The following is a 26908-nucleotide window of genomic DNA, read 5'->3' as shown; positions in this document are numbered from 1 at the left end:
AAATGGTGAGTCTTCCCGAAAGGATGATATGAGAAGTTACCTGGGAGGGGATAATAAAAATGTTTAGGTTGTGCGTCCTAGTGAATACTATTGCAGCGTATATAATTCCTTCTCAGAACAGTACCTCTCAATCTCCACTTGACTAATGAGGCGTGTTGGTTTAGTTTGGTTCTTATGGCAAAAACAGACTATATACTATAGCCTTTTTATAGGCTATGTACTAATTCATATTATATAGCTTGAAGCTTTCATGCACGGTGGAACAGCAAGCAGAAGGAACAGAAATGGCAGTCTCCTCACAGAGCATGCCAGGATTTCTCTTTCCACAGTCTCCTGCTTCTCCTGTTTCTTTTCCTTCTCCCAAAATGCAGGGGCTTGTACATGTGTGAAGTCTGACTGTGATGGCAGAGCACAAACTCCAGCTCATGGAGCCAACACATGCTGGTCAGCAAAGTTTGCTGTCACCCTGAAAGAGAACAACAGATACAAAATCCGAGGTGAGTGTTCCAGCATACTGGTTCTGGCATGGAGGAATTTGTTGTTCTCATTCACACTGGGGTATGCCGTTAGCATCCACTCACACATAAAAGACATAGATGTCAGGGAAATGGTTACCTGGCCATTGATTTCCAACAGCTTTCAGGCCATCTTCCAATCCTTACATCACCCATTCAAAGCAAAGGGTTGGATAAAACATCACCTAAGGCTTCAAAGCCCGAGGCCAGTGCTCTGCAGAAGTGAGAGCAGAGCTTCCTAGCAAGCCCCCAGCCCAGTACTGGATGGCTGTGCCTGCCAGAAACAGGTGCCAGAGGGTCCTGCATAATTTTTATATTTAAGCAACACTTGGGTTGGTTTTTGTCCTGCTAATAACATCCAGTTGAATCCAACCAAAACTGACAGTCTCTGCCTAGCATTCCCTGCTCAAGACTGCTGGGGACAAAAGGAGTACCACTGGGGTGCAAGGGTTTTTTACTAAGAGATCAGGCAGTGACTTGTACAGGACTCATTGCTCGTTCTCTGGAGTTAAGCTATACCAAGAAAATCCATTGCAGAGCTCTATTCAACTCCATGTGTGGCCTCCCAGCAGCGCAGTACATCCAGTGCACCAACAAATTCCAAAGTGAATGTAAGGACTCAATGCAGCCTCTGAACCCCTCATAATAACCTCCTTCCTATCCCACTCCACACAAAATATTTATTTGGGGAAAGAGAATAGGAGGACGAGGGTATCGGAAAACAGGTCTCCGAAAAAGCAGCAACAAAATTAAATGCTGCACATAGTTCTTGACTTTTTTAATGAGGCAGCAATGTGTTTGTTTATCTTTCTGTTTTAACAGATACCACCTATAGAGTAAGGGAACATATTTTATTCACAGAAGCCTGTAACCACACCAAAGGAAAGATGTTAGTTAAAAATATCCAAACAGATTCCTGATTAGAAATAATTATTTGTCTTTGGTTATAACTTTTAATTTCCTCAGTGGCCAGGAACAAAAAGCTAACAGCCCTCAGGAAGACCCCAATGCAGATTTATGTGACAAACATAAATGTGTAAATGTTATGGGATGGTGGAGAAAAAACAAGGTATCAAGTGTATCCTGCGGCAGAGGAAAAGGTTTCAGTTCAGCATGTGCCTAGCCCCAATCACCTTGAATCCCTGAAGGCATCATTCTTAGCCCACGTAAGGCAACTGACTGATTTCACTTGTCTCTTTTCAGACTGTTGAGCATACAAAACGAATACAAATTATTACCTGTCTGTTTTCAAGGTTCAAAACAGAATAGGAAACTCAAACACAAGGTGCAAAGATAAATAACTATTTGCATATATACAAGAGCAACTTATATACTTTTAATGTAAATAAATATATTGTTTACATTTATTTATAATTTCATTACACAGCACTAACTATATATATAAATGATTTTTCTGTAAATTCACATGGACCAAGGAAGAGGCTCATTTGTTGGAACACTCCTGAAAAATCATTCAGATGCACCACGTATGGAAATATATTATTCCACCTAGGGATTAATACAGCTTTACGACTACTAGCCTGTGTACCTCGACTTTAGGAAACTCTCAGGAATATTTAGACACTTCTAGTCATAAAGCTCTGTCAGCAAGTGTAAGCTCTCTCCCCTCCAGCAGGTCTTCTCCGAAGCAAGATGTTCCCTGACACCCAGTCCTGCCTGGAACTCTGTTCAAGATCTTATAATCAGAAGCTGTGTAAGCAGTAGGACAAGACCAGATATCTGACATGTCTCTTTTCTGTGGATTCTCTCATGTTTAATAAAGGGTGAACCTTTCTTTCCATGGATGATTTCCCATTTATATGGATGTCCATCTTCATGAAATATGCAGGAACTTAATAGCTCTGTGGTCTCTGTCCCACCACAGTCAAATTTAGACAAAATTGCCCAATGCCTACTCAGAGGCCAGGAAGGAATGAATGACATACATATGCAGACACACAAAAAGCGAATGCAACACAATCACTGCAGCCAAAAAGGAAACAGACTGCCTTGCTGTTCTGACTTGTCTGTGGAACAGTGACAACAACATTGTTATTAACTGAGAATTATCACTTATGGCCAGTCTTATTACAGGTGAGTAAGCATTTGAAAGAGACTCCTGAGCTGCAAGGAATGTACTTCTGCATAGATACTGTAACATCAGAGAAGACCTACTCTTTATTTCTGTACCCTGTGCTATGTGAATACATAACCTCACTTCTCGCCTGATCATCACAATATGATTAATGCAGAGCACACCAATTCTCATGTTGAGCAACATGCCAAATAAGAAGTGAAAGTACAGTTTCAATTATCATAATGAATAAAAGTCTTTAAACCATCTATGTACAGTCTCTGCTCAGCAAGTGTTCATGTTCATGTCTTCATGTCTTCGCCATGTCATCTCATCTTCTTGAGATGGCTCATTCAGTTGTTGTCGCTGACTGACCTGGGGATCAGGAATATAACTACTCACTTTAGAATTCTACCAATGTAATACTACTAATATTATTATTATTTGTTATTATGCAAAAAAACTACAGTAGAATCATGACTTATAATGAGGTTTCAGAGCTGTGGTGTTACATTATTAAAGGATGTTTTCCTATTTGGTGTCAAAAGAATTGTTCTAGAAAATGACAAGGCTGAAGGGCAGTCCAGCAAATAATTCCTCCTTTAACAGTGAAACATCTAATTTCTTCAGTAATTACATATTTGTCTACACCAACAGGTACTGAGGCATTCTGCATTCTGATCAGCTCTCCTCAGTCACGGAGTTGTTGTTTGTGGGAAAATTACTCCAGAAATAACACTTTCCATAATTACTTACGTGCTCAGTCTGACCCACCAAATGACAGCCAAGCTGAAGAGTGGACACTCTTGCAGTTAACACAGTATGGAACCTGGGGCAACACAAACACATCAACAATCCTCATGCTGATTAGAAAAATATTTATCTAGGTGAAGAGATGAAAAAGAAATTAGCTGTCCCCAAATGCTGGCTAAGCAGCAGGATATACAGACAGGGAGTATTTAGATTTCAAATAAACCTGTCTTCTCATACACAGAATGCAAATAGCTAAGATACCACTTGGAGGTTATGACCCAGACACTCAGCCCATCAAAGTATGAAGATACGCAAGTGATGTCAATATTAACCCAATAATGTATGCTGAATGCAACTCCCTGCTAAATGGATGCCTTGCTTTGGCTTAGCACCAATGAATTTTACCTCCAACCCTCACTAAAGCACCTAGTATGTCCCTGGTTTATCTGAAGATAACTTTCTGCTGTTTTCAAATAGCAAAACTAATTACAAATGAAAAAGTAAGAAGATGAATGCAAAAGTAAGTAAATCTCTGTTCTCGTCTCCTCTTTCCTACACAGCAAGATGTTGCACACATGAACCAATAATGTCAGCTTTCATGCAACTATTCCCACAGATTATCCTGGATATGCTGGTGGGAAAATGTTCAGTGTTAAAGAAAGCAAACATTTTAAAAGGGTTGTGCGCTGCTTTGGTTAGGGGAAGCTTTATAGTCAGTGCATTGTGCGATACAGTCAGCATGACTGAAACAATTACGTTTCATCAACTGTAAAAGGTACTTTCACTGCTAAAGAGTAACACAGTCTCAAAAAAAAAAGTAAGCAACAGATATTTCCTAGAGATCTGGAGCTCTAAAAAACACAGAGGAACTGTAAATACACTCCTCAGGTTCAAAACTACATATACAAACTATATAACATATTAAGGGATGTGATCTGATGCTTATGGATGAATCATTCAAGGAAGAAAAGACACAGCAAGTTATTCTGAGACTCTATACTTGTCAGCCACCCTGGCACTACTAAGCAGAGAGAGATGGAAGGCCTTAATGGATGACCATAGCACAAGAAATTGAACCTAGGAGCCAGTCATTGTTCAATGCCCAACAGCAAGATTAATTAGGACTCAGATTTGGGTTCCAGTTTGCGATTGATCACTGTCACCATTCAAAGTTCAGGCTCTCTTTACTTTACCTAGGAGCACTGCTGAAGATGATCCCCCACTGTTTCTTCAGTCAGTCTGAATCACAGAAAAGTTTCCTATTACTCTGTTTAGTCTTCACCACTCCTTTCTTTTTTTAAGAGTGATTTTCTGAAGCCATTTTATTATTCTGTTTTCTAGCAATGTTTTCATTGATTATCTACTGGTTTATCGCATTCTATCTACACCTTACTGCACCCCTACAATTACTAATTCCATGCCTTTTCTAGCTCTGATTAACTCAACTTTCATTTCCTTTTTCCCTTTAACTTTCTGATCTAGAAATCACACTTCATAATCTTTTTTGGCAGGAGGATGGGGGTGTCACATACTTGCTGGTGTGCAGATGCTTTCCTCTAAGTCCCACATCTTTTTCATCCAGCCACCAGAAAAAGTTGATTCTAAAGGCAGATTTAGTGGTAGGTACATGGTTATGTATTATCTAGTTAAAGCAAACATATGTTTTATTTAGAGAATTTTAAAATAAATTCAGACTGAAAACGTAGTCCTCTATTTGACTAGTTAATCCTCTACTGCATCTCTCTCCTGCATTTGTATTTTTTGAATCTCTAATTCCAGCAAGCTAGTTAGTTTATTTCTTAAACTTCTAGCAGTGGAAGTTTTAAAAAGAGCCGTGAATGAAAAGGAACAAAACAGAATACAAACCTTACACAGGAGCTGCCTTGTGGAACCTTAAAACTGATTAGTGCCACTTTCTGTAAGGTTCAGGTCAGATGTGATTATGTGGAAAGTCAGTCTTCCAGAATAAATGTCAAGCAGCATGATTACCAAAAAAAAGGCAAGTGGTATAAATGACTTTCAAGCCTTGTAAAGCTCAGTGTGAGAGGTCCTTATCCCTCCTATGACTATCCTTTGACAGAAACCGAAGGAGCACAACAATTGCCAGTGGAAATTGATTCCATACAATCAATAATTTTGATTTTCTTGCTGCCACAATTCAGTAGTAAATTAGGAATCAGAGGATCTATCAAGAAATGCCAGATGGTTCATTACGAAATACAGCAGCTGTCCTTTTTCCTCCACTGGCTCATTTTAAACTGGTGGAAAAGAAGTTACTTTAATCTGCCCTGTACAGCTCTATAATAAAAACAGACACCAAAACAAAGGTTGAGATATCCAGCTACTCACTGGATTCAGGTGAATCCAGTCTATCATCATGATGCCATGCAGCATAATCACTCAGCTGTTTCACAAAACAGATCACGTATTTCCACCGAGGTACCTCTGCTCTCAGCACCGTACTGGCCCTTGTCCAGCAGGGCTCATAATGTCAGGGCAGACAAGCAGACAGCTCTCAGTATAAACTGGATCAACACCTACACAGGTGAGCTACCGAGAACATGAATCAAACATGCACATTGTACCTCAAGCCCAACACGAGTAGTTTGCACGATTCTCATTAGATGCCGCGTCAAAGGTGGCTCCTGCCTTAAGTCCTCAGAGTGAAAACCCAAGGCAGTTTTAGAAGGATATACATGAATGGCTTGAGAAAAAAACCCACTTCTTACTTTAACAGATTAGCAATACACCTATTTCCAAAACACTCGTGTATTTGAACGGAAAGCAGAGGATAAAGAAGTTATTTAAAAATCATATCAATGTTTACTATCTTTGGATTCTACCTTTGCAAACCCAATAGCTCAGAACTGTCAATAAATAAATCCTTGAGGTTAAAAAAAGATAGGTTCTTAAATACGCTAGACTAAAACTTTTTCCTTTTTCAATTTAGTTGTATCACTTAAGAGCTTAATTTGGTGTGTTATAAGAATGTAACAGATCAGGAATATTCTTCAGAGCTCAGTCTCAGTTATTACAGCACAGCCAAACTCTTTTCACTAAGGTTTGCTAGAGATAACAAATCTATCCCTCAGTCAAGCATGAAGATGCAAGCAGTATAAAAATAAGTGGTCCAGGGGGACATTTTTCACATTGCCTCACAAAAAAAAGCCCAGTTCATTTTCAAGTTAATTCTTTCCAGTTCCCTAGCTAAAAAAGACAACTTAATTCCTATTGCTACGTGAGTATATTAGCAAAGTCTAAAATAGAGCCCAACAAAAAAATTATATGATTTGCTCATCTATGTAGCTAGATTATATGTTTATAAATTTCAATCTTTTGAAAACTTCTGGAAGATTACTCAAATGTATCATTGCTGGATCTGCAGCCTCAGTTTCTCCACAGTAGCAATGTAAATTATATTGGTTCAGGAGTTAAGTGCACACACTCCTCTGAGAAAAAAATAATAATTTTATGGACTTTATATAAATGTAGTCAGACAAGTTCCTTTTGCCTGCTTGGAAATTGCCAGGCACCTCTGAGTGTACTGGTTATTCTGGGCAAAAAATGTTTTAGGGACTAGGATTCCCTTTTTATTTTCAGACACTCAGTACTTTATCTTTCTATTACTGTCTTTAAGTGTCTATGATGAACAAGAAATCACTAAAACTAAGCAACAGATTAGCAAAAGTTGAATCAGTTCTAAAACCTAGATATGGCATTTAGATGTTGACATATAGGACTACAAAACTCAAGAGAAACAAGCTTTTATCTTTATTTCTAAACAATATATAATTTAAAAATAAAGTTTAAACATTTCCTTGTAGTATTATTAATTCAAATGTTGTTGGAATGTGAAAATAACTCATTTTTCCTCCTTAAGCTGTTTATTTTTTAAAGTTATTTCCACTTTAATAACCTAGAGTTTTAATAAACACTTGACACAGAATTTCTTTAAATGTCTACATATTAAAAATCTCTCTTCTTTCAAGTATTTTTAAAAGATGGTTAAATTGATCCACTTTGCAAGACAATGTTTATACTACCTCTTTTTAGCCGTATTGTAAACTGAATACAATCTGTTTTTTAACATAATCCACAGCTGCTTCAAAGTGTCCTTTCTGAAGCTCTAGCCCTTTTTCCAAAGGATTTTAATGAAGAATGTCTTTAATTAGTATTCATTTCAAGTAAATTTTTATTCATTTTATGAAAATCTGGTTTGAGTAGAGTTCTCATCATTGTAAATAACTGAATAAATATTAAACTCTCAAAAATTATACTGGAGAGCAGTAAAATAATTTATATGCCATTCTTCCAGATTTTCTTTACTACTGCTTTTCAGCATATCTTTTTCTTCCTCATCTCGCTATCAAGCTTAAAAGATTCTGTTACACACTGGAGAAGGTTAAATGGTTAAGTTTTGTCAGAGCTGAATGTCATTTGTAATATTGGCCTTGCAGAACACTGACAATGATAAATGCTGTTAAGCCCCTATTATTGGGTCCTTTCTGCCACAAGGACCAGAAGCACGATACAGAGCCAATGGAGAAACTAAGACATCTGTATTTTCTGCTTTAATTAGCTTTAGTTAACCACTCACTGACTTATTTGTTGTACTTAAGTATGTACATGCAAGATGGTAAGCAAACAAAAGTTAACAATTTCCCAGCCTGTCTGTTCTTTCTTCACCTATGAAGAGCTTTTACCAAAAATCCAGTGTTCTCTGTCTTTATTTGTACTGAGATGTATTATCTCTACCTCTAGATGGAGAAGCAGAAATAAAGTTACGTGGACTGAAGTCACAGAGTGAGCCAATGCCAATTAGTAAAATATGCCCTTTCGACTACTGTTTTACATCCATTGTACTGCACTTCCAGAAAGCTGTGACACAGAGCACCTTACTTCCATGCACAGGTCTCAAATGAGGATGCATTAGATGTGAACCAGAAAGCACTAAGCCAGAGCGAAATGAATTTGAATAAGGCACTTGATCCCTCAGAGACCACCTGTGAACAGAAAGGGACTGCTTGCAGGACACGGTCATTTACCAACCACGTGCAATTTTTCCAATTGCATTGTTGGCGTTAGAGTATCACCTTATTAAGTTTAATAACTTGTGATTTTCATAGCACCTGCTGCTTAGATTGAATCTTTGTACAACTTCTATATGTTTATGTTATCACATGGTGGATGGTCCCGAAATTTTAGTGTTCTCCACCTGTGTTGAAACCTTCACCCCACTCATAGCCCAAACATTGACTTTTATTGTTTTCTGACTATATAATCTGTTTGAGTGCTATTTTCTGTAGCACTAGCCCTGAGAATCTGTGTTATTTTAAATACAAAGTTGGTGTCCTCAGTACAAGAGACACACGGAGTTTCTGAAGCAGGTCCAGCAGAGGGCTACAAAGATGATCAAGAGACCGGAGCACGCGTCTTAGGGGGAAAGGCTGAGGGAGCTGCGCCTCTTCAGCCTTCAGAGAGGGCACTTCATCGGTGTTTGTAAGTATCTAAAGAAGAGGTGCCAAGAAGATGGAGCCAAGCTCTTAGTGGTGCCAAGCAATAGGACAAGAAGCAACTCGCAGAAACTGATGCACAGAAGTTCCACCTGAATATGAATAAGAATTTCTTTACTGTGCGAGTGCACTGAAAGAGATTGCCCAGAGAGCAATCCCAATGGAGATATTAAGGAACACAATGCTGCTTGAGCAGGGAGGTTGGACCAGATGACCCACTGTGGTCCCTTCCAACCTGACCCATTCTGTGATTCCGTGGAACAAGTGCATGACCCCTCAGTGTTGGAGAGTTGGAGGGCTCCTGAAGCGTTGTGCATGAGGCAGGTAATGCTGCTTCACTGAGGTGGACGGAACACCTGAAGGAACGGGCAAGCCTGGGTATTTTCCTACGCGGCTCTCACCTCGAGGCGAGCCGGGCGTTTGGAACTGCACGGTGTGGCAGCTCCACACAGAATCCCGTTACCTTGGGCGCCCCATGAGCCACGGCTGCGGCCGGGCCCGGCAGCTTCGCAGGGGGCTCGGGCAACACGGGAGCAGCACTCCGGCGGTGTACCCAAACCACAGCACCACCACCCGGCCCAGCGTTGCCGACACCAAATCCCCGCGGTGCGGAGGAGCCGCTCTTGCCACCCCCATGCCGAGCCCCGCCCCGGCGGTGGGGGTTAGGCGTGAGGGCGGCAGTGCTGTGTCGGCGGGAGGGCGAGCGCTGCGGGGACGGGGCTTCTGTCAGGTTCTGTAGGGCTCCGCGCCTCGCCCCGCCGCCTCGCCCTTACGCCGCTACTGCCATTACCCGCCGCGGCGGCATCTCGGCCCTGCGGGCGGGCAGGCGGCGCTTGGAGGAGGCGTCGAGAAACGGATCGGTGGACGAGGGGAGAGGGTGAGAGGGTGTCGCGGGTGGCTGCGGTCTGCGGCTGCCTTGAGTCTGGGGAGGCGCGGGGCTTCTTCCTCCACCGCCCTGCTCTGTAAGGGGTTGTTGCGGGCTGGGGGTGGGGGTGCTGTCGGGAGGGGCTCGCCTGTGGCCGTGTGCTTTTCCTGAGCGGCCTGGCTCTTCTGTCAGCCAGGGCCCCCTCGGGTGACCCGTGAGGCCTGAGAGGGGTTGTGCTCCCCTAGGAGGTGGGCCTGTGCCCGCCGCGGGTGCCGGGCTTTCACTGGGGTGCACCTGCGAGTGGGTTTTTGGGGTTCTGCTGGTGTCTTTGCGCCCCCGAGATGCCGCGGTTGAGGTCGGGGAAAATGGTATCGGCCAGCGAGGTGGGGCCGTTTGGCTCGGAAGGCGCCGGCCCCGGCTGCCAGGGTGCAGGGTGTGAGCCAGGGAGAAAGCTCGTAACGAAGCGGAGTCTTCGCCTGGCGCGGAAGAGAAAACCAGAGCAGCCCTTACCTACCTGCGTGCAAGCTGCCAGGCTCGCCAGCGCTTCCTTTGGGCAGTTTGCTCCTCTTTTGCCCGTGCAGGAGGAGCAAGGTGAGAACGGCCAGGAATTCCCAGGTAGAAAAAACAGGGGGATACAGCACAGGAGGGGTGCCAGAAGCGGCAGCGGTGTAGCTCCGCCAATTTCAGACGCAGCCGAGTGTGAAGATCGACAGGCAGCAGGTACGGGTGCAGCAGTAGGCTGTGAAGAGACTGTAAAGAGAGGGACAGGGCGAAGTCAACAGCTGTTTTTCTCAGGAACTACTTTGCAGAATAAGTTCTCAGAAGGGATTGAGAGGAAAGAACACTGGTCAGACCACGTGGACCTCTCAGTTTTCCAAGAGGATTCAAGGAGTTCAGAAAAAGACGGCAAATACGGTTGTATGGATATAAAATCACAAATTCCATCCTCAGAGGAGGAAATTGAGAGCGCAAAAAGACATGGCGTTTCCTGTCTTCCGGAACCAGAAGGGCTGCGACTCAGAGAGGTCACATGGAGTACTGAAATGAAATGCACTAACTCGATGATGCAGAATAGGCAAATCCCTGGTTTTAGGGAGAATTTGGGGGGTCAGGAAGCCATGACTGAAACAAAACATCAGGAAGAGATTGATATACTAGCGAAGCTGAATGGGTGTCCTTTAGTTGGATCAAGACAACTAGGGATGCAGGAGAAAGAAAAGAAATGCTTGAGCAAGAAAGGCGGGATATCATTGATGAAACCAAAACTATACGGTCCCAGAAAGAAAGGTAGTTCTGTTTTGCTAGAACTGCATGCACAGTGTCCAGAGTCTAGGAAAGGACTTGTGAATATGAGGAAGAGGGATAGAAATGCACTGGTACAGGGCGTAGATGGACAAGAACAACCACCAACCAGACGAAAGACGTACAAGCGCTGCATGAAAGAAGAGTGGCAGAGCTCAGTCCCTCAGAAAGGAGCAGACAGCCCAGGGGAAAATGGTAAGCACTTGGAGACCCCCACTGTAGAAGCACAGGTGCAGAATTTGGGCTCCCAGAACAAGGGACTAGTGCTGCAGATGACCTTTAAAAACTGGCTGTTAACTTAGTTCAAGAAGTGTAGAGGTAAGAGCTGGAGTGTGCTTTAAAGTACTGTAAATGGAAGTCTTGGAAGAAAACAGATTTTTAGAAAGAGGAAAGGCTTTTCTTGAAGGAGAAGCAGCCTTTAACATAAAGGAGAGGAGACCAGTTACCTTTTGGGGGGTTATCAGGAGGGAGAAAGGGTGAGGGGGAGAGAGAAGGAGTATTGGCAGCAACAGGCCCTGGGTAAGGAGTACTGGAATTTGCTTCTCTTAAAAGCAGTCTGCCCATTCCTTCAGAGAAGGTCAGGCACAAGCAGGAAAGGAGGCAGTAGTTTCAGCAAAGCCAAAATAAGTCAGTTCTTCATTCATCTGTATATTGTCCATTTATTTTTGAATGTGTATCATGCTGTCTTGTTTCAGTGCCTGCCTTTACAGGATGCTGGAGTTTTTTTCCAAAACTTTTTGCTTTTTAATTGCTATTCTCTAAAATCCTAAAAGATGTAGAAACAATGATTGTATTTTCACGTTTTAAGTGACTGTTATATCAAACTGGAACAATTTTGAAGGGGGATTTTTAAAAGTTTCTTTATTTTTCACAATGATTGTCTAAAAGACATTCTTCTTACTTTCAATGTGGGTACATTCAAATGACAAATATTTACTGTAGATTATTAATAAATGTTTTATCTAGAAACCATATTCTGAAAAACCGAGACCAGAATTGTATCTTTGAAACCTAAGATCTAAAAAAACCTACTAGCGTGTTCTTGAGTACATTTTCTAGTCTAAATTTTCAGATGTACTGTTTTTTGCATAATCTGTATTTGAAGTAAAAAGTAGTAGTCTATAAAAATGGAAGTCCTGTAGTTTTGCTGGATCTTGTTCAGTCTAATGCATTTGGTTGGACTCTGTATCTGAAATATATTCTTCTGAATAAGCTTTCCTGTTACAGAGAATCTGCTGTGTAAACAAAAGATTTTAAGGCTGAGTGTGCAAACAGCATCTGCATTTTCATGCCAGACTTGCTCTAGTTTGGTTTCCACCTCTGTGGAATGTATAACAAATTTACAACTCGCAATGTCCTTATGATGCCTTAAGGTTTTGTTAATCTTTGCATTTGTTTCTTAAAATAAGACTTTAAGTCTGCTGGTAGCGTTCATTTAAAAAAAATGGTAAAACTTTACAGAAATATCTTTGCCTCATCCAGTGTCATGTTCTTAGTAGCCTTGAATGTTGGGGGTTTGGTTTTTTTGTTGTTCTTTTCCTAAAATATTGCAATAGGGTAGTCTTTTACTGTTTTCTGTGCTTTTTTTAATCAGCAGAGGAGCAGTTGAAAGCAATTGAGCAAGATTCCGGTACTTCATGGGCTGTAAAGAATGTAAACGCAGAGCAAAACAGACCAGAAGATTCTAAGGAAATGGAATCTCACTACTCTAAATCTCCTATGGTTGCTGTTTTAGGTGGGACTCAAAGCAAGAGCTTTCTATGCCATGGTGTAACAAAAAAGTCTGGTGTGCAGTGTAAAGTAAGTCAGCCTAAGAAAAGAAAACCCAGAAATGGTCAAATCAAGCACTTGCAAAGTTTGACTGCAGCTGAAAAAGTGAACACATCTGTAAAATGTGATGCTGAACATTGCAGAAATGCCCTTAAACATTGTAGTGGCTTGCTCTGTGCAACAGAAAAGAATCCATATGTGAGATTAGAAGACTGTAGTTACATCAATACATTAGTGAAGCTTTCAACTAGTGGAACTACCAGCAGTTATAAATTAAATGGATTCTTCCATGTAGCCCATGGTACTGTAGAAGTGAGTGATACAATTTGCAGCAATAGTAGAATGCTAAATGAGATATCACCCGTAAAAGGTGGTTTATCGTCTAATGAAGAAAAAAATGAAAATGGAGAAGGCCGTCTTTCGTGTTGTCTGAGTGAAAGCAATAAGTGTTTAAGGGAAAAAAAGTGGAATATTGGTAGGAAGCCTAGAAAAAAGATGAAAATCACAGAGAAATTAGAAGTGCAGGATACTTTCACAGGCATGGCTAATGAATGCAGTAAGTGTGAGTTACAAGCAGAGGCAGCAGTTGCAATATCAAGCTCCTTTGCAGTTTCAGGGCTAAATCATACTCTGTCAGATTCACGTGATCATGAATTAAATCTTCATATGGGAAAAAATACTCATGAAGCACAAAATATATCAGCCTGGAGAATGAAGAGTACCAAAGTACCTGCATTTGAAAATGCCGTTAAGAAGAGATCTGAGCTCTCTGTAATAGTGAAAGGAGAAAATTCAAGCCTTGTGGCACATCAGTCAGCTGCCTCAGGTACCCTGAGAGCGCTAGCTCAGGTCCATGATACTTGTGACTGTCACAAAAGCAAGACAGGGGGAAAATTGAACAATGTGAATAAGGAATTTCAGCAGTTTACCTGTCAAAGAGCAGTACCCATGACTGGTAAAAAAGTTTGGCCTGTTGAATCTTGTGCCAGGACTTCTGAATGGGTTTATAAAAATCATGGGTCCATCTCAGAAGGAAAAAGACTTTTAAAAGCTGCCTTTGAGGATTTCTCTGATAAAAGCAGTGTTAAAGCTGTAGGAGGTAGTGCTGTGACTGGGAGTTTGAGACAGTTGGATTTGCCTGTGTCATTGGCAGAAACTACAAAAGAATCTGCACATAAAAGAATTGATCCAAATACTGAATGTCAGACTTCACTTGAAACACCAGAATCCTCTTCTGTAGATATTTACAAGACTTCGAGAATGAGTAATGAAAATGGGGAATCATCAGTTAATGTAGATAGAAGTTGTTTGGCTTTTAACCATGATGATGTGCAAGAAGTTAAAGGAACCTGGAATTTTACAACCAAACGAAAAGGTAAAAATGACAGAGATGTAACAAACAGAAACTTGTCTGTGACAGTCAAGAAGGGTATAACAAAACAAAAAAATAAAAGTGAAGGAGATGTAACAACTGAAAACCTGTCTGTGACAGTCAAGAAGGGTATAACAAAACAAAAAAACAAAAGTGAAGGAGATGTAACAACTGAAAACCTGTCTATGACAGTCCAGAAGGGTACAACAAAACAAAAAGATAGAAATGAAGAAGATGTAACAAAAAGAAACCTGTCTCTGACAGTCCAGAAAGGTACATCTACAGGTAACACAAATAGAATAAACTTTAGCTCTAAAGTGTCACTAGTGAACCAGACATTTTCTGATTTACAGCTAATTAAAGGGTTAAACCCTGAAAACCTGACAAAATTCAGAATTCCTTTATGTAGAAACAGACCTGAATCCAGGAAATTGAAATCCGTCCATTCATTTGAAAGAAAAACCTGTAGTCCACTAGAGCTTGAAAGCACTGGTGTTTCAAGACAGAAGACAGGTGAAGAGACTGTGGTGGTAAATTATGAGCAGCACCCTTTTCCTGTCATGAGTGATGCTACATCTGCAGCCTCTGTAAAGAAAACAGCATATGAGATTGATAGTAAGGACTTTCAGCACAATGGCTCTGAAAACTTCTCAAATGGGATATTTGTGCTCCCCAAAAATTTTTCTGCATATCGACATCCTCTTCTTGATGGACAACCAGAGTCATCTGTGCCTGATTTCTCCGGTTCTGAATGTGTGCTGAAACCTAGTTTTCCTGATCATTCTTGGAATTCAGTTGACCGCCCTGTTGGATTGCAAATAAATGACGATAGCAAATCACAAGAGATTCTTTCACAACATGAAAGTCAAAATTCACCAGATATTCTTGAAGCTTACAAGCAAGATATTCTTGTCATTGATGTGATTCAGGATGACCCTGATCTTTTTGGAACCAGTAATGAAGAGGAGCTAGCCCTTGCATGTGAGAATTGTCCAGTGAAAGCGTCCTGTACTAATATCTGCATTAAAGACACAAATCCCGAGTCTCCCATTACCTCAGAAAAGAGACATTCGGTTGAGAATAGTTCTGGGTATGCATATTATTCTTTTTTTCTTACAATACTCCTAAGTACTTTTTTCTCATATCAATATACTTTGGTTGTAGTGGTCAGGCTTCTTTAAAGAATAATTTCTGTGTTGCTTCGAAGTGCTAAATTTGATTAAGCTATGTCAGTATTCTGAATGCAGATAAATTAATTTGTTCTTCCTAAGAGCTTGGATAAACTGGATTGAAGTAAAGTCTTAAAAGACTGATTTAGACCAAGTGAAGTGAAATATGAAAATATAAACAAAGATAATTGGAAGTAATATTCTTAATATGACCTGATTTGAGATAGCAGATTTTTGGGGGCATTTTTCTTGTTTGTAAAGTGGTATAATACTTAGAAATGTAATTACTTTCTAGATAGCTTATTTTTTTGCTGGATCTGTAAGAGTAAATGGTTGTCCCTACAGTAGTATTCCATTCTGCCATTCTCCTTCCGTATTTTTCTCCTATCCCCAGACATGTGAATAGTTTTCAAATGCATAACTTGGCTAAAGTGTTACAGATGTTTATGATCCTGCGTCTTTATTCAACAAGTTCCCAGTGTAAATCATTAGGTATTAATGGTTTTCTGGGTTTTGAGATGATAGTAAAAGTCACTGAAAGAGGAAGAGAAGTTTAAAGTAGAAACAAACTTTTGTAAATGAGGTAGTAGTTCTTTGTGGAGTAGATGAACTCATTGACTGTCTAGTCTGTTTTCTTTCTAAGGTTTGATACTTGTGTTCAGTGGAAGAGTTTTAAGATTGAATTTTTCATCTTACAAAGGAAAACGCAAAGTCTAGATAGAAAAGAATACAAGCTTTTCCTCTGAAAATTAGTTTTCTTATTGGGGTGGGTGTTTTAATTTTCTTTGTGTGCTCTTTCTGGGTGGCTTTATGTTATCCATATTTTGTGTAATGTTTTAATTATTTTCAGTGTTGTACCAACCACCTTATAAATGCTTTCTGTTTTTTTTTTTTTTACTCTCTGCTTTCCTACTCCCATGTGCAAAAGCGGAAAGGACTCTTTTTTGTGGTGATGAACAGTGTTTTGGACATAAGAATATAAAACTTTAAGATGTTAAAAGAATAAAATTTCTGCCAAAACAAGCCTCTGGAGAACAGGGCAAGCCTGTAGTAGCAACGTCCAACTTCTTAAGAAGCAGCTAGGCTGTGTCATAGTAAATTTATTAGAATGAGTATTCATTTTGGGTACAGTGTCTATGATATCTTTGTATATTAGAATTAGTATTTGCTGTATTTGTACATTTTGCATTATTACCCAGGGTAATAATGTCTGTCCAGAGGTGGGTTCCAGCTGACTGTTAAGACAGTTGTTGCACAGAATGGAGGACCAGAACTTCTGAGCCCTTTATGCTCATGTATTGTTTATGGTAATATGGTTTGCAATTTACCTAAATAGTAACTGAAAATTCTATTGGATCTTGTAAGTACTTTGTAGGGAAGGGCAAATACTTCCTTTAATTAGTAATTACATTGAATTAGAGCAACATTAGAGATCATTAGATAGATGAAAAATGAACTTGTTTGAAGTCATAATTTCAGCTTTCTTCTGATATCCTTGTGAATTTGTTCACCATTAGCCAAGGAAAATAAGAATACATGGTTCTTGTTTCTTAGAATTTCCCCTTAATTTGCTAAAGAAACAGGCAGGCAAAATTCTCTTATTTTTCTTTTTGCCTTCCATAATTTGGATGCAAAGATCATTAGATGATGACTAGTCATGGTTGGTAACAGTCAGGAACATATTAATGAATTGAATTTAAGAACATTAAAATAAGGCAGTAGACCTTATCATAAGCTACCTGATAAAACTATGGTATCCCCAGATAATACCAGATCATGGCCAGTTCATACTGGGAGTTTATTTTGTTGACTTTCACCAAATACAACTGGTACTTCAACTTTGTTTGGCCAACTAAAAAAAAAGTGATTATGCTGTTAGAATTACACTCACATCGTACTACATATTTTAAAATACTGACTCTGTTCGTGTTCTTTTTTTTTTTTCTTTAGATATGGTCTAGACTACTGTCTGTGTTTTCTTGTTTGGCTTCTTATTTTATGCATCCTCAGTTTTGCATTGTTGCAATATTAGTTTCTAACACCAGTCTGTTCAGGTAGAACGACGAATCAGAACTCTGCTATTCTAAAGCATCTCTAACTTGTATAAATATTAGTTTATATACAGGTTTTGTTTAACATTTGGGTCATGTTAGCTGTTTGCTCCTAGATGAATGTCATCTAGGTGATTTTAGATAGAAGATTAATGCAAGCTGAGTATTCCCTTTAGCTGTTATCAGTATATGGCTTCTGTTACGATTTACCTTCAGTTTAATAAGAGCATGATCACAGAAAGAACCTAGATCTTTGCTAAAGCTATTTAGTACATGTATGCATGGGAATGGACTTTAGTATGTTACTTTTTATGTACTGATATTTTAGCCTGGCATTGGTACAGACCAGCAAGAACTGTGTTTCTGCTAGAAGCAACTTATGCTGAAAAGTATAGCTGGGTTGTTAAAAAGCTTTTTAAAACTGTGTTGAGTGTTACTTGTGAGTTTAACAGCAATGTAAAGGAAACAACTGGTGTCTTAGTTTGTAGTGTTCTTCCAACAACAAAAATCTGAGATTTAACAGCTTGTCAAAACACCAGTTACGAGAGCACTTGTCCTTCAAAAGCTGGTCAGAACAGTGATTGAGGTCCAAAATTCAGGTAAGTCTTGTTCTGGTTTGATTTGGCTGTTGCTGCATATCTCCGACTTAAAATTTCTGAACTACTGTAGTTGTACTTGTGCATATGCCCAGAACTGGTATCTGTGAAAAAGTAGGTTTAAGTAGAACAAACGGGTCCTGCCTTTATTCAGGAAGGTTCAGCAGAGGCTCTGTGTGTGTATGTCCTGAATGGTTTGATTCAGTTAGCATGTTCTGACCTTTAGGATGAGTAGGACTGGTCATTCCTCCGGTGCTTGCATTTTTCGAAGAGAAGAGCGAGTGCTGGTCACTTCCGGGTATTAGTTGCCAGTCATCAGGAAAAGATTCTGACCTGTGGCCTGAGCAGGGCAGTGAAACTCAGTTTTCACGCATACTTCTGTTTACTATTTTCTATTGCTTCCCCCTAGGTGACTGCCAATAGTGCAGAGTTTTGAATCAATCGCCTGAGGTATTTCTTTCCTCTCATGTGGGGAATCTGCACACCTCAGGTGGATCCTTTGTGTCATTTCGCCCCAACAGAACTCTAGTAGGTTCAGTGGATACCTTTGAAAGCGCATCAGGAGCCATTCTTGCCCTTAGGAGACTTTGTTGTTTTATTGTTTTCCTCTTGAATAAAACCTTAAATTGAATCCATTTTTCATATGCAAAATAGGAAACAAGACTATGTGTAACTTGGGCTGTAAAGAGAGGTTTGTTTAATCACCAGAAGCCCACAAAGCATCCCGCGTTCTGACATGGACTGGTCTATCTCCCTTTCTACATCTCTAAAATATGTTGATGACTTCTTGTTCTGTCAGTGCTCCTAGGTTTGTCAGACTGGTGAGCAAATGCCAAGTACTGTAATAAATGTAGTTTTCTGTATGTGTTTTTGGTACCTTCTGTACAAGCAGTAATAAAGTATTTCCATAACTATTTCACACTGCACAATTAGCAGAATCTGGTAAAGATTGGAAAGTGGCTTTTGACCTGAATGTGAAGATTTCAGTCTCTTGATGCTGTAAAATATTTTCAGTTTTAAGCAATGTATATGAAGATGACAGCTTTCTGCAACTGTCTGTATGACAGTTTTGCAAAAAAGAAAGTCAGTAGTTGTAGGCAAAATCACTCCATCTTTACATTTCACATAAAATGTGGGGGAGAGGGGAAATAAGCCTACAAAGACCTCTAATAGTAATAATCCCTCCCATCTCTGCAAACTTGCTGAAGCTTACTAAACTCTGCTTCTTAATATATCTCCTATCTGTGCTTGAATGTTTGTATAGTTCCAAGTTGCACATACTGTGGAACTTTTTCATTTCCACTAGGTTGCTGCAAATCTCCTTTGTTGCATTTTAGTAGACAGCTTGCTGTCAGATGTTGTGTCATTCGCCAGGTACAAGCTTCCAAAATCTGTGCTGATGATGATTTATATATTCTGTATATAATACTTCAACAGGTACTTTTACTTCTGAGCTTTTCTAAGGAGAAATAGTTACTGTTTCCTAATTTATCCTTGAAATAGGTGAAGTAAGTATCTATGAACAAATGTTTTTGCGACTCTCTTTAAGATATATTGTTATGCAGATGATCTTGAATATAAATTTACTCTGGTCTCAAATATAAAAATGCTATAAATCTCATTTTTTAGAAACTCATTAATTGGCTCATTAGCACAGTATTTCCATAATTTCCTAATTTTATTAATTAAATGAGATAATGAGCTTTTACTGAAAATTTGGGGATTTGAAATGTCTCGGTTTTACTTAACATGTTAAGGCGTATAGCTGTAGGGGTGGACATAAGAAAGCCAAAAGTTAAGAACAGTCTTACTTTGTATTTTATGTGCTTTGTGTGTTTTATGTAAGGATTCTGTCCATAGCTAAAACTGATACTGAGAACCTTAATGTAAGTGGTACATTAATTTTGTTTTTGTTCAAGACAGAAATCTTAAATACTCTTTTTGTTCAAAACAGATGCATGCAAGAATTTGGAATATCAAATGATATTGAAAATTCCTGTGATTTGGTGCTAAAAGGTGAGAGTCATAGGAAATTTTTTCATACGTAATCAGAACGTGAAAGTAACCACAAAGATGTTTTGTGGCAAAACCTAGACTTTCTGCTCCCTGCAAAAAAAGAGGAACTTGTCAGTTCCTGTAATATCTTTTTATTGTAATGGCAGTTTGTGTCATAATGTGTCTAAAATTGACGTCTTTCGAAATGGTACAAACCTGAGTTATACAGGGATCTACTTCTCTGTAATACCTGTCTGTTGGTAGTACTGGGGGTTGGGGTTTCTTGTTTGGTTGGGTTTTTTTGTTAATGAACTTTTTTTGACATCTCTCTGATACTTTAGGAATTCTGGTAGTTGAGATTATAGTAGGACACTGAGTACTGTGATACTGCTTTGGAGTCTGGCTCACCTTTAGAGTTGGTTGTTCTCTTGTGTTCATCAGCACACAAAATTTTGTAATCATTTTTTTTTCCAGGTTGTCCTTTTGGTCTTTTTGTGGATGCTTTGCTCATTCTTCTGAGACACTGTTGTTTTGTTAAAGGATGGTTGTTTTTTTTTAATAAGAGAAGGTTAATTCTGACTTAATGGGGTTTTTTTCTTCCGATTTAAAGCATAACAGTCCAGCTAGGCAGCATGTGAATGTGATTTGTTTTGTTTTCTACAGCTTACATACCAGACCTACTTTTCAGTTATATCTGATATATTATATCTATATATTAGATAGGCTGGAGGAACAGGATTTTGACTTTGAACAGAAGCGCGTTATTGGCCTAGCGGAGAACACACAGAGTGCTGAGACTGGTTTTGAAAGTTCACGGTATTTCCCTTTCTGGTATCAGTTTGTCAACTTACTGTTAATGTGACATTCTGAAGTTATGTGTTGATTTGGCTGCAGGCTTGCAAGATGTCTGTGACAGTACCTCTTGTGCTAGTTTTCCACGTTAATGATTTATGTTCATCTAGAAGGAGTGGTTTGGGCAGATCTAGTCTCCTGGAGAGAAAGGAGGGGCTAGTGACTATCTGGGGGAGGGAAGGTTTCAGGCTTCAGGGATTAGAAGGGAAAATAAAAGGTAATGAGGTTTTAAGAGCTCAGATACTAAAAAACAGACAGAAATTCCCTGAGGAGGAAGTGCACAGTTAGGCCTGTGGTGATGTAAAAAGCCATGCATCTGCAATACTGAGATGACTGAAACCAAACCTGGGAGCAAGTCCTGTACGTTTAGTAACTTCTGCATTTTCTTTGTTGTTTAACTTCATGTACTAGTAAAGTTTGAGGCTTAGAGTCTTTAATTCTTTCTGTGGTGCTTAAAATAAAGGAAGAGGTTTCAGTAAGTCCTTCCCATATTTGAGAAACTTAGGATCACATCACACTCTTAGATGAATATGCACATGGTAACTTAATGTTTAATATATGACTTTTAAAAAAGATCCGCACGGAACAAAAAAAATTGCTTGGGTTTGGTAATTACTGACTATTTATGCATTATTTAGCATTATTTTATTTAGTACATAAAATTATTTACTGCTTTGTAAATAAAATAAGTTACTGTTCTGGTGTCGTGTTACTTAGTGAGGTCATGGCTGCATGCTTCAGTGGCTTCACCATCTAAGCAGGGAAAAAAATACTACCATTAAAGTACTCAGGATGACATCAATCCTCTTTACCTTGTAAGTGGAAATCTTATGTACGTTGTCTTTTGCCAGATGTGTCTTGTACTGGTGATCATACAGAGATCAGTCGCTATAAGACAAAAGCCTTTCCAGTATTAATCTGATTCTTTCTTCCTGCATCTGGACAATGCGGTGCAGTTGAAATTTAATTCATGTGAATTTCTTTTCTATGCAGAACTCTGCTGTTGTACATAAACAGCTGCTTCAGGAAGTTGCAGTCAGGTGTTTTATTAATTTCTTGTGGCATCGGCAAAAGGTGCTGAAATTTCCTGACACTGAATTCTTACTGAGTTTACTATATTACAGGAATTTGGAGTTTCTCAGAGCATCGTATCATTACGATTAACTTATGCCCTTTTCTAGCAAAGGCTGAGTCTTTTTGCGTAGCAAATTACCACACATATCTTTGGCTGGGTTTTAATAAAAAAGCTTAACTGAATTTATTTCTAAAATACTGAATTCAATATTCTATAAGTAAACCTGTTGTACTGTTCTACAGGGACCATTATAGTACATACAGCCTGGATAGAATTTTAATTGCAGATTCAGCTTAATATTTATTTGAAATGGTTCCTGTCTTAAACGTGAACTATTTTTCCTTATAAATTTCACATTTAGGAAGTCCTAGGAGTTCTTAGGAGAACTCCTTAGGAGTTCTTAAATGTCAGATTTTGTAGTATTTAGCATGGAAAACACATAAAGCAATGTGTTTATACATTTTTAGCTGAAGATATTAAAACGCACAACTCCTCCAGAGGAAGCAGTCCTTTGGGAGATGTTACTGAGGACTTTCTTAAAGATGGGCGACCAAGTGAACTGGATGAACTTTTGAAGAGTTTTGATGTGAATGAAAAGGTACTGAGAAATTATGCTTTCTCTCCTTAAATAGTTTAAGAAATTGCAGTCCACATAATTGGGTGATTTCAATTACTAATGTTGTTTTATCAACAAAATTCTTAATTTCCTGTAATAAAAAGAATATTAGCATTTCATAGATTTCTGTGCCATTGACAATGTAATTTGTGCTTGATTTTTTTGTTGTTACTAATAATTCATGTTCACACTTGAAATGAAACAGGATATTGTTACATCAGTTGTTAATGCTGTACCACCAGCAGTATGAAAATTACTGTTCCAGTGAACACCTAAGAGTACTGCTGTGCATGTGACATTTTACATGACATATCTAGTTTTAAAAGTTGCTGTTAAATGCTTCTCACCACATAATCTGTGAAGGATGGCATGGTGTTGGAAAGCTGGGGAGCTGCACAGCCATCATGCTTCCTAGGACGATCCTTCTGTGCCTCATTACATGGGCAAAGGGGCCATTTTATTAACATACTGACTTCCCGGCAGTTCAGAAGGGAATGTTAAGACATTTTCATGCTTACTGACTTTATCTGACCTTTCTACTGTCTCTGTCCTCCTTCTTCTAAATAATAAGTCTAAGTCTTTTAATACTTGCTGAAGTTTTATAGTGTTTACTTCTTTAATAAGGGATTGGAATTTACATCTCTCTGCCACTCAGACATAGCTGCTGATAGCATTTACTGTTTTCCACTGCTTCAAGAGTGGATAATGGTTTATACTGGGTGAGTTAAAATTCACATGGTTAAAAATTTATAAGTAATCAGTTAATCAAACAGAAGAGAATCTATCTCCTTTTCAAAATCATTATTTAGAAGAATAGAAGCATTTCCTTCAGTGAATGGAGTTTGGGCTGCTAACATCTGATTCACAAAGTTAACAGCACCACTTTGTTCCTTGATCTCTTAGAGAATCTAAAAGGGTCTGTCAGATAGTACAGTTTGCTGAAGGTGTAGTACTTGTTGTAATATTGCCAGGTCAGTCCCAGCTGGGCTGCTTCATAGTGTTGTCTTTATAAAACCAGTGTCCTACTGTTCTGTATGTGGACAGAAAACTAGCTGTGCCGACTTGGGCAGGGAATGCAATGGCAGAACACTTGTTGCAAGTACTCTACCATTTGGGGTGATTTTTGTATTTTGCTTTTTTGATGGCTTTTCCAGTTGATAATCCTGTGAGAAGGACAAAGACTAACCGTGGAGAAAGTGCTATAAACATTTGGGGAACTGCTAAAATGAAGTTTGGAAATCTGATGAGAGTGCATCTATATCTAATTCTTTGGCTATCATAAATTTGTGATAGATTGTGAAGTTCCAGTTACTTGCATGAGTAATGAACAAAACAAAGCCAGGATCCCATGACTTTGTTCTGTATTAGTCCTTTCACATTCTTACCCCCAAATATATTTGGCGCTGTCTATTTTCTCCATATAATTGGGGATTTTTTAACTATACAACATGGTATATAGTTGAGCAAAAGCCTTAAATTCCTCCCTGGTACAGCTTTAAATTTCATCAAACTTGGTGAAGTGGGTTTCTTGATGAAGTCTTTTGTGGGTTTCTACGCATCTGTCAGGCACAGTTAAAATTGGGCAGTAGGCCTAAAAATTTCTGGGATTATCGATGGGAGCAGAGAAGTCAAGATGGTCACATCGCTTTTTTTCCAATTAGCAGTCACCATTTTAAAGATCAAGAGCGTAATGGCAATATGTCCATTTTAAAACATGTTGTAAGAGTAACCCTACAATCCAAATTACAGTTTCTACAGTCAAGACTATATTATCACACCTTTCAATAATCACTAACAGTTTTAAGTCTGTAGAGTAAAGCATAACAGGCTTAGTAGTGCTTGGCTGTACCTGAAAATAACTTTTAGATATCTTCACAGTTCAAGATTGCAGATGGAGTGCCTAATGTTAAAGAAGAAAAAAAGAGTGAAGCTGAGAAAAGGTATATATAATGTCCTTCATGTAACCTGTGGTGTTCCCTAGTTACTGTACAAACAAAACATGATGTTTTTACCAAAACACCGTCAGTATTTAATACAGTTTTTCTACTGCAAAAGTTAACCCTGTCCTGACTAGAACCAGGACACAGAGTAATTTTCAAAATAATCAAGAAACCTTAGGTGACAGAGCGAGTATTGTTTTTTTTCCAACACCAGTCACAATCTGTGAGAGGTGTGAGGTGTGCCAGAAAGAAGTCTGTTAGTGGAGAATACTGCGTGTTTTCATTAATCCACTAGAGAGCTCCAAACTCCTCCTCCTGGTAAAATATTGTTTGAATTTACCTTCTTTATGCTATAGAATAAGAAGATTATGCTGATTAAAATATGTTTGTGCAAGTGATTCTGCATTACTTCACTACTTTAGTTGAAATGCAGCACTCTATGTGGTTAAAGAAGAGGCCTTCATTTGGAGTCAAACTATTTTCTCTAGTTTTACTCAAAAATGTTACCATTGCAGAGTTTCATGTAGAAGAAAACAGAGTTGCTGTTCTTACTTAGCAAACTTCACTTCTAGTGATGCTGTTACTTAAAAAAATAAATCGATTGCAGAGCTATATAGTTTACAGTCCATGGCAAAATTGTGTGTAGTTTCATGTCTAGATTAAAAAGAGACCTGAGATTGTTATCCTGAAGGTAAGTTACTATGAAAATCCTGTTGTCAGACCTGAGGCTGGCATCACAAGGAAGTATAAAAAAAAATTTACATGGTAACTTGAAATTTCTGATTAACTAAATCTGCAGATTTTTTTTTCCCTCTGGAAACCAACCCAATACATTTAAAAATAAAGACTGATCCTGAAGAATTTGGGGGTTTATTAGATGGAATTTCGTCTTCTCTGCCACAGCATTTTCATTTCAAATTTATTAAAAACAGCCTGCACTTTAGGAACAATTCAAATTATCTTGGCTGTGTAAATAGCTAGAATGTGCCCCTCATAGGGGATAGCAACTCTGCTTCTGTCTCTATAGAGAGGCAAGCAGAGTGAAATGTCCTTTGTACTGGATCAGGATTCTTAATTGAAAGGGGGAGGGGAGGAAGAACTCATGAAAGGGGATGGTTTTTTTCCTGTGGCTTTGTTTCCAAATAAGAAAGAGAATACCAAGTATTTGGCTAACAATATTTTTTGATTATTTTTGAAAGTGTCACATTTTAGCAGTTTAATTATCTGGAATGAACGTATTTGGGATAGTTAAAGGCAGAACAGTCCTGAATTGGAGTTCCCTTTGAAATCACCTAAATCTTCTGCCCAGTAAAATCGGGTTTTAGAAAAGAAAACAGTCGGCTCTTCAAATGTAATTTGAAAAGCTTTGTGGTTTACTTCTTTGTCAGATATTACATAACAGACTATGGTAAACAGCTTCTTCAGAGATGACAGAAATCATCTCAGTCTTCCTGTCAGCATAGTGGGAAAAAAAAAAAAACAACAAAAAACCTGAAAGTGGTACATGGGTGCCTTTGCTACTTATTTATTGAATTTCATATGGTTATGCTTCAGGGCAGAACAATATGAGCTAAGATGATAATCATATCGGACCAGGCAACGTGAGTAATGAAAGTCAAGTTGCTGGGACTGCTAGCTTTTTAAATTTACAGCAAGTTTTGAAGTGTTGTATAAATTGTGGAAGAAATTCTCATGTTTTATATACTTAATCTGTCTTTTTAGGCATACAGTATATGTGAGAAGCACCTGTTTACTTAAAGAATTTTTAAAATTTTTTTAATACTCAACAGTGACTGTAAATACAAAGATCTTGTGAACTGTGAATTGCTGTCAGGATCACCACTGAATGACCCGAAAGTAAATATCTTCAGTGAAGCTCCAGTGATGAAATCCTGGACAAATGGTATTGTATGCTGTATTGTTGAACCCTCCAGAATTTATTTTTTCATGTGCTTTATTTACTTATTAAATCTTACGGATAGTCTTCATTTCCTGAAAGTGTTGGCTGGAATTTTAGATTGCATATATAAAAGCAAAACTGCAGGCTCTCATATGATAGGTTAGTGAGGGGTTTTGGTTTGGTTTTTAGCAGAATTCTATTTGGTAGGGTCAAATAGCAGTCATTCTGTCTTGGTATTTATGGTTGTCAGATACTTTAATAGTACAGCAATGCCTGCGTTCTTAGTAGTTTGATGCGTTATGTTTGAGCCATGTCATCAGCAGGTAACTTGTTTTTCTCTGTTTGGTCAGAGAACATGACTGCAGGTCGTCTTGGTTGGTTGTTGTTAACTAAACTTGCTAAAGTGATTTACCCACTTTGCTGAAGGTCAGAATTTGGTTGTTTGTACCAATTCAAATGTTTGTGAGGCATGTGCTAGGCTGGATCAAGGAAATTATGTAGATTTAATAAATAGCACTTCATGTTCAGTATATTTCACACCTGGGACAGA

The 26908-nt window shown here is 38.8% G+C and overlaps 1 protein-coding gene and 1 long non-coding RNA gene across 8 annotated transcripts in view; one reads left to right on the top strand and one right to left on the bottom strand.

Annotated features, from left to right (window-relative positions):
* Positions 1 to 1906: 1906 nt before the first annotated feature.
* On the bottom strand, positions 1907 to 10280 carry LOC108498817. Its single transcript, XR_001875322.1, has 3 exons — positions 10231 to 10280; positions 3346 to 3418; positions 1907 to 2964 (listed from the first exon to the last, which is right to left on the bottom strand). It is a non-coding gene; the product is annotated as an uncharacterized LOC108498817 (long non-coding RNA).
* Positions 9149 to 26908, top strand: part of TOPAZ1 (testis and ovary specific PAZ domain containing 1) — a 43301-nt gene continuing 25541 nt past the window's right edge. For 5 of the 7 annotated variants that reach the window (XM_017817992.1, XM_017817989.1, XM_017817987.1 and 2 more), the window contains exons 1-6: positions 9838 to 11217; positions 12617 to 15254; positions 19935 to 19996; positions 22370 to 22500; positions 24397 to 24458; positions 26249 to 26361. In XM_017817992.1, coding sequence (XP_017673481.1) covers positions 10062 to 11217; positions 12617 to 15254; positions 19935 to 19996; positions 22370 to 22500; positions 24397 to 24458; positions 26249 to 26361 — 4162 coding nt within the window. In that variant the 5' untranslated portion in view covers positions 9838 to 10061. Of the gene's footprint in view, positions 9180 to 9837; positions 11218 to 12616; positions 15255 to 19934; positions 19997 to 22369; positions 22501 to 24396; positions 24459 to 26248; positions 26362 to 26908 lie in introns of those variants that run through there. The other 2 variants (XM_017817993.1, XM_017817988.1) reach the window with 2 other exon arrangements.

This window comes from Lepidothrix coronata, unplaced genomic scaffold, assembly GCF_001604755.1.
Source record: "Lepidothrix coronata isolate B3197 unplaced genomic scaffold, Lepidothrix_coronata-1.0 Scaffold64, whole genome shotgun sequence".
Classification (NCBI taxonomy): domain Eukaryota; kingdom Metazoa; phylum Chordata; class Aves; order Passeriformes; family Pipridae; genus Lepidothrix; species Lepidothrix coronata.
The sequence above is the reverse complement of the archived record's forward strand: the minus strand, read 5'-3'. Positions and strand labels throughout refer to the sequence as shown.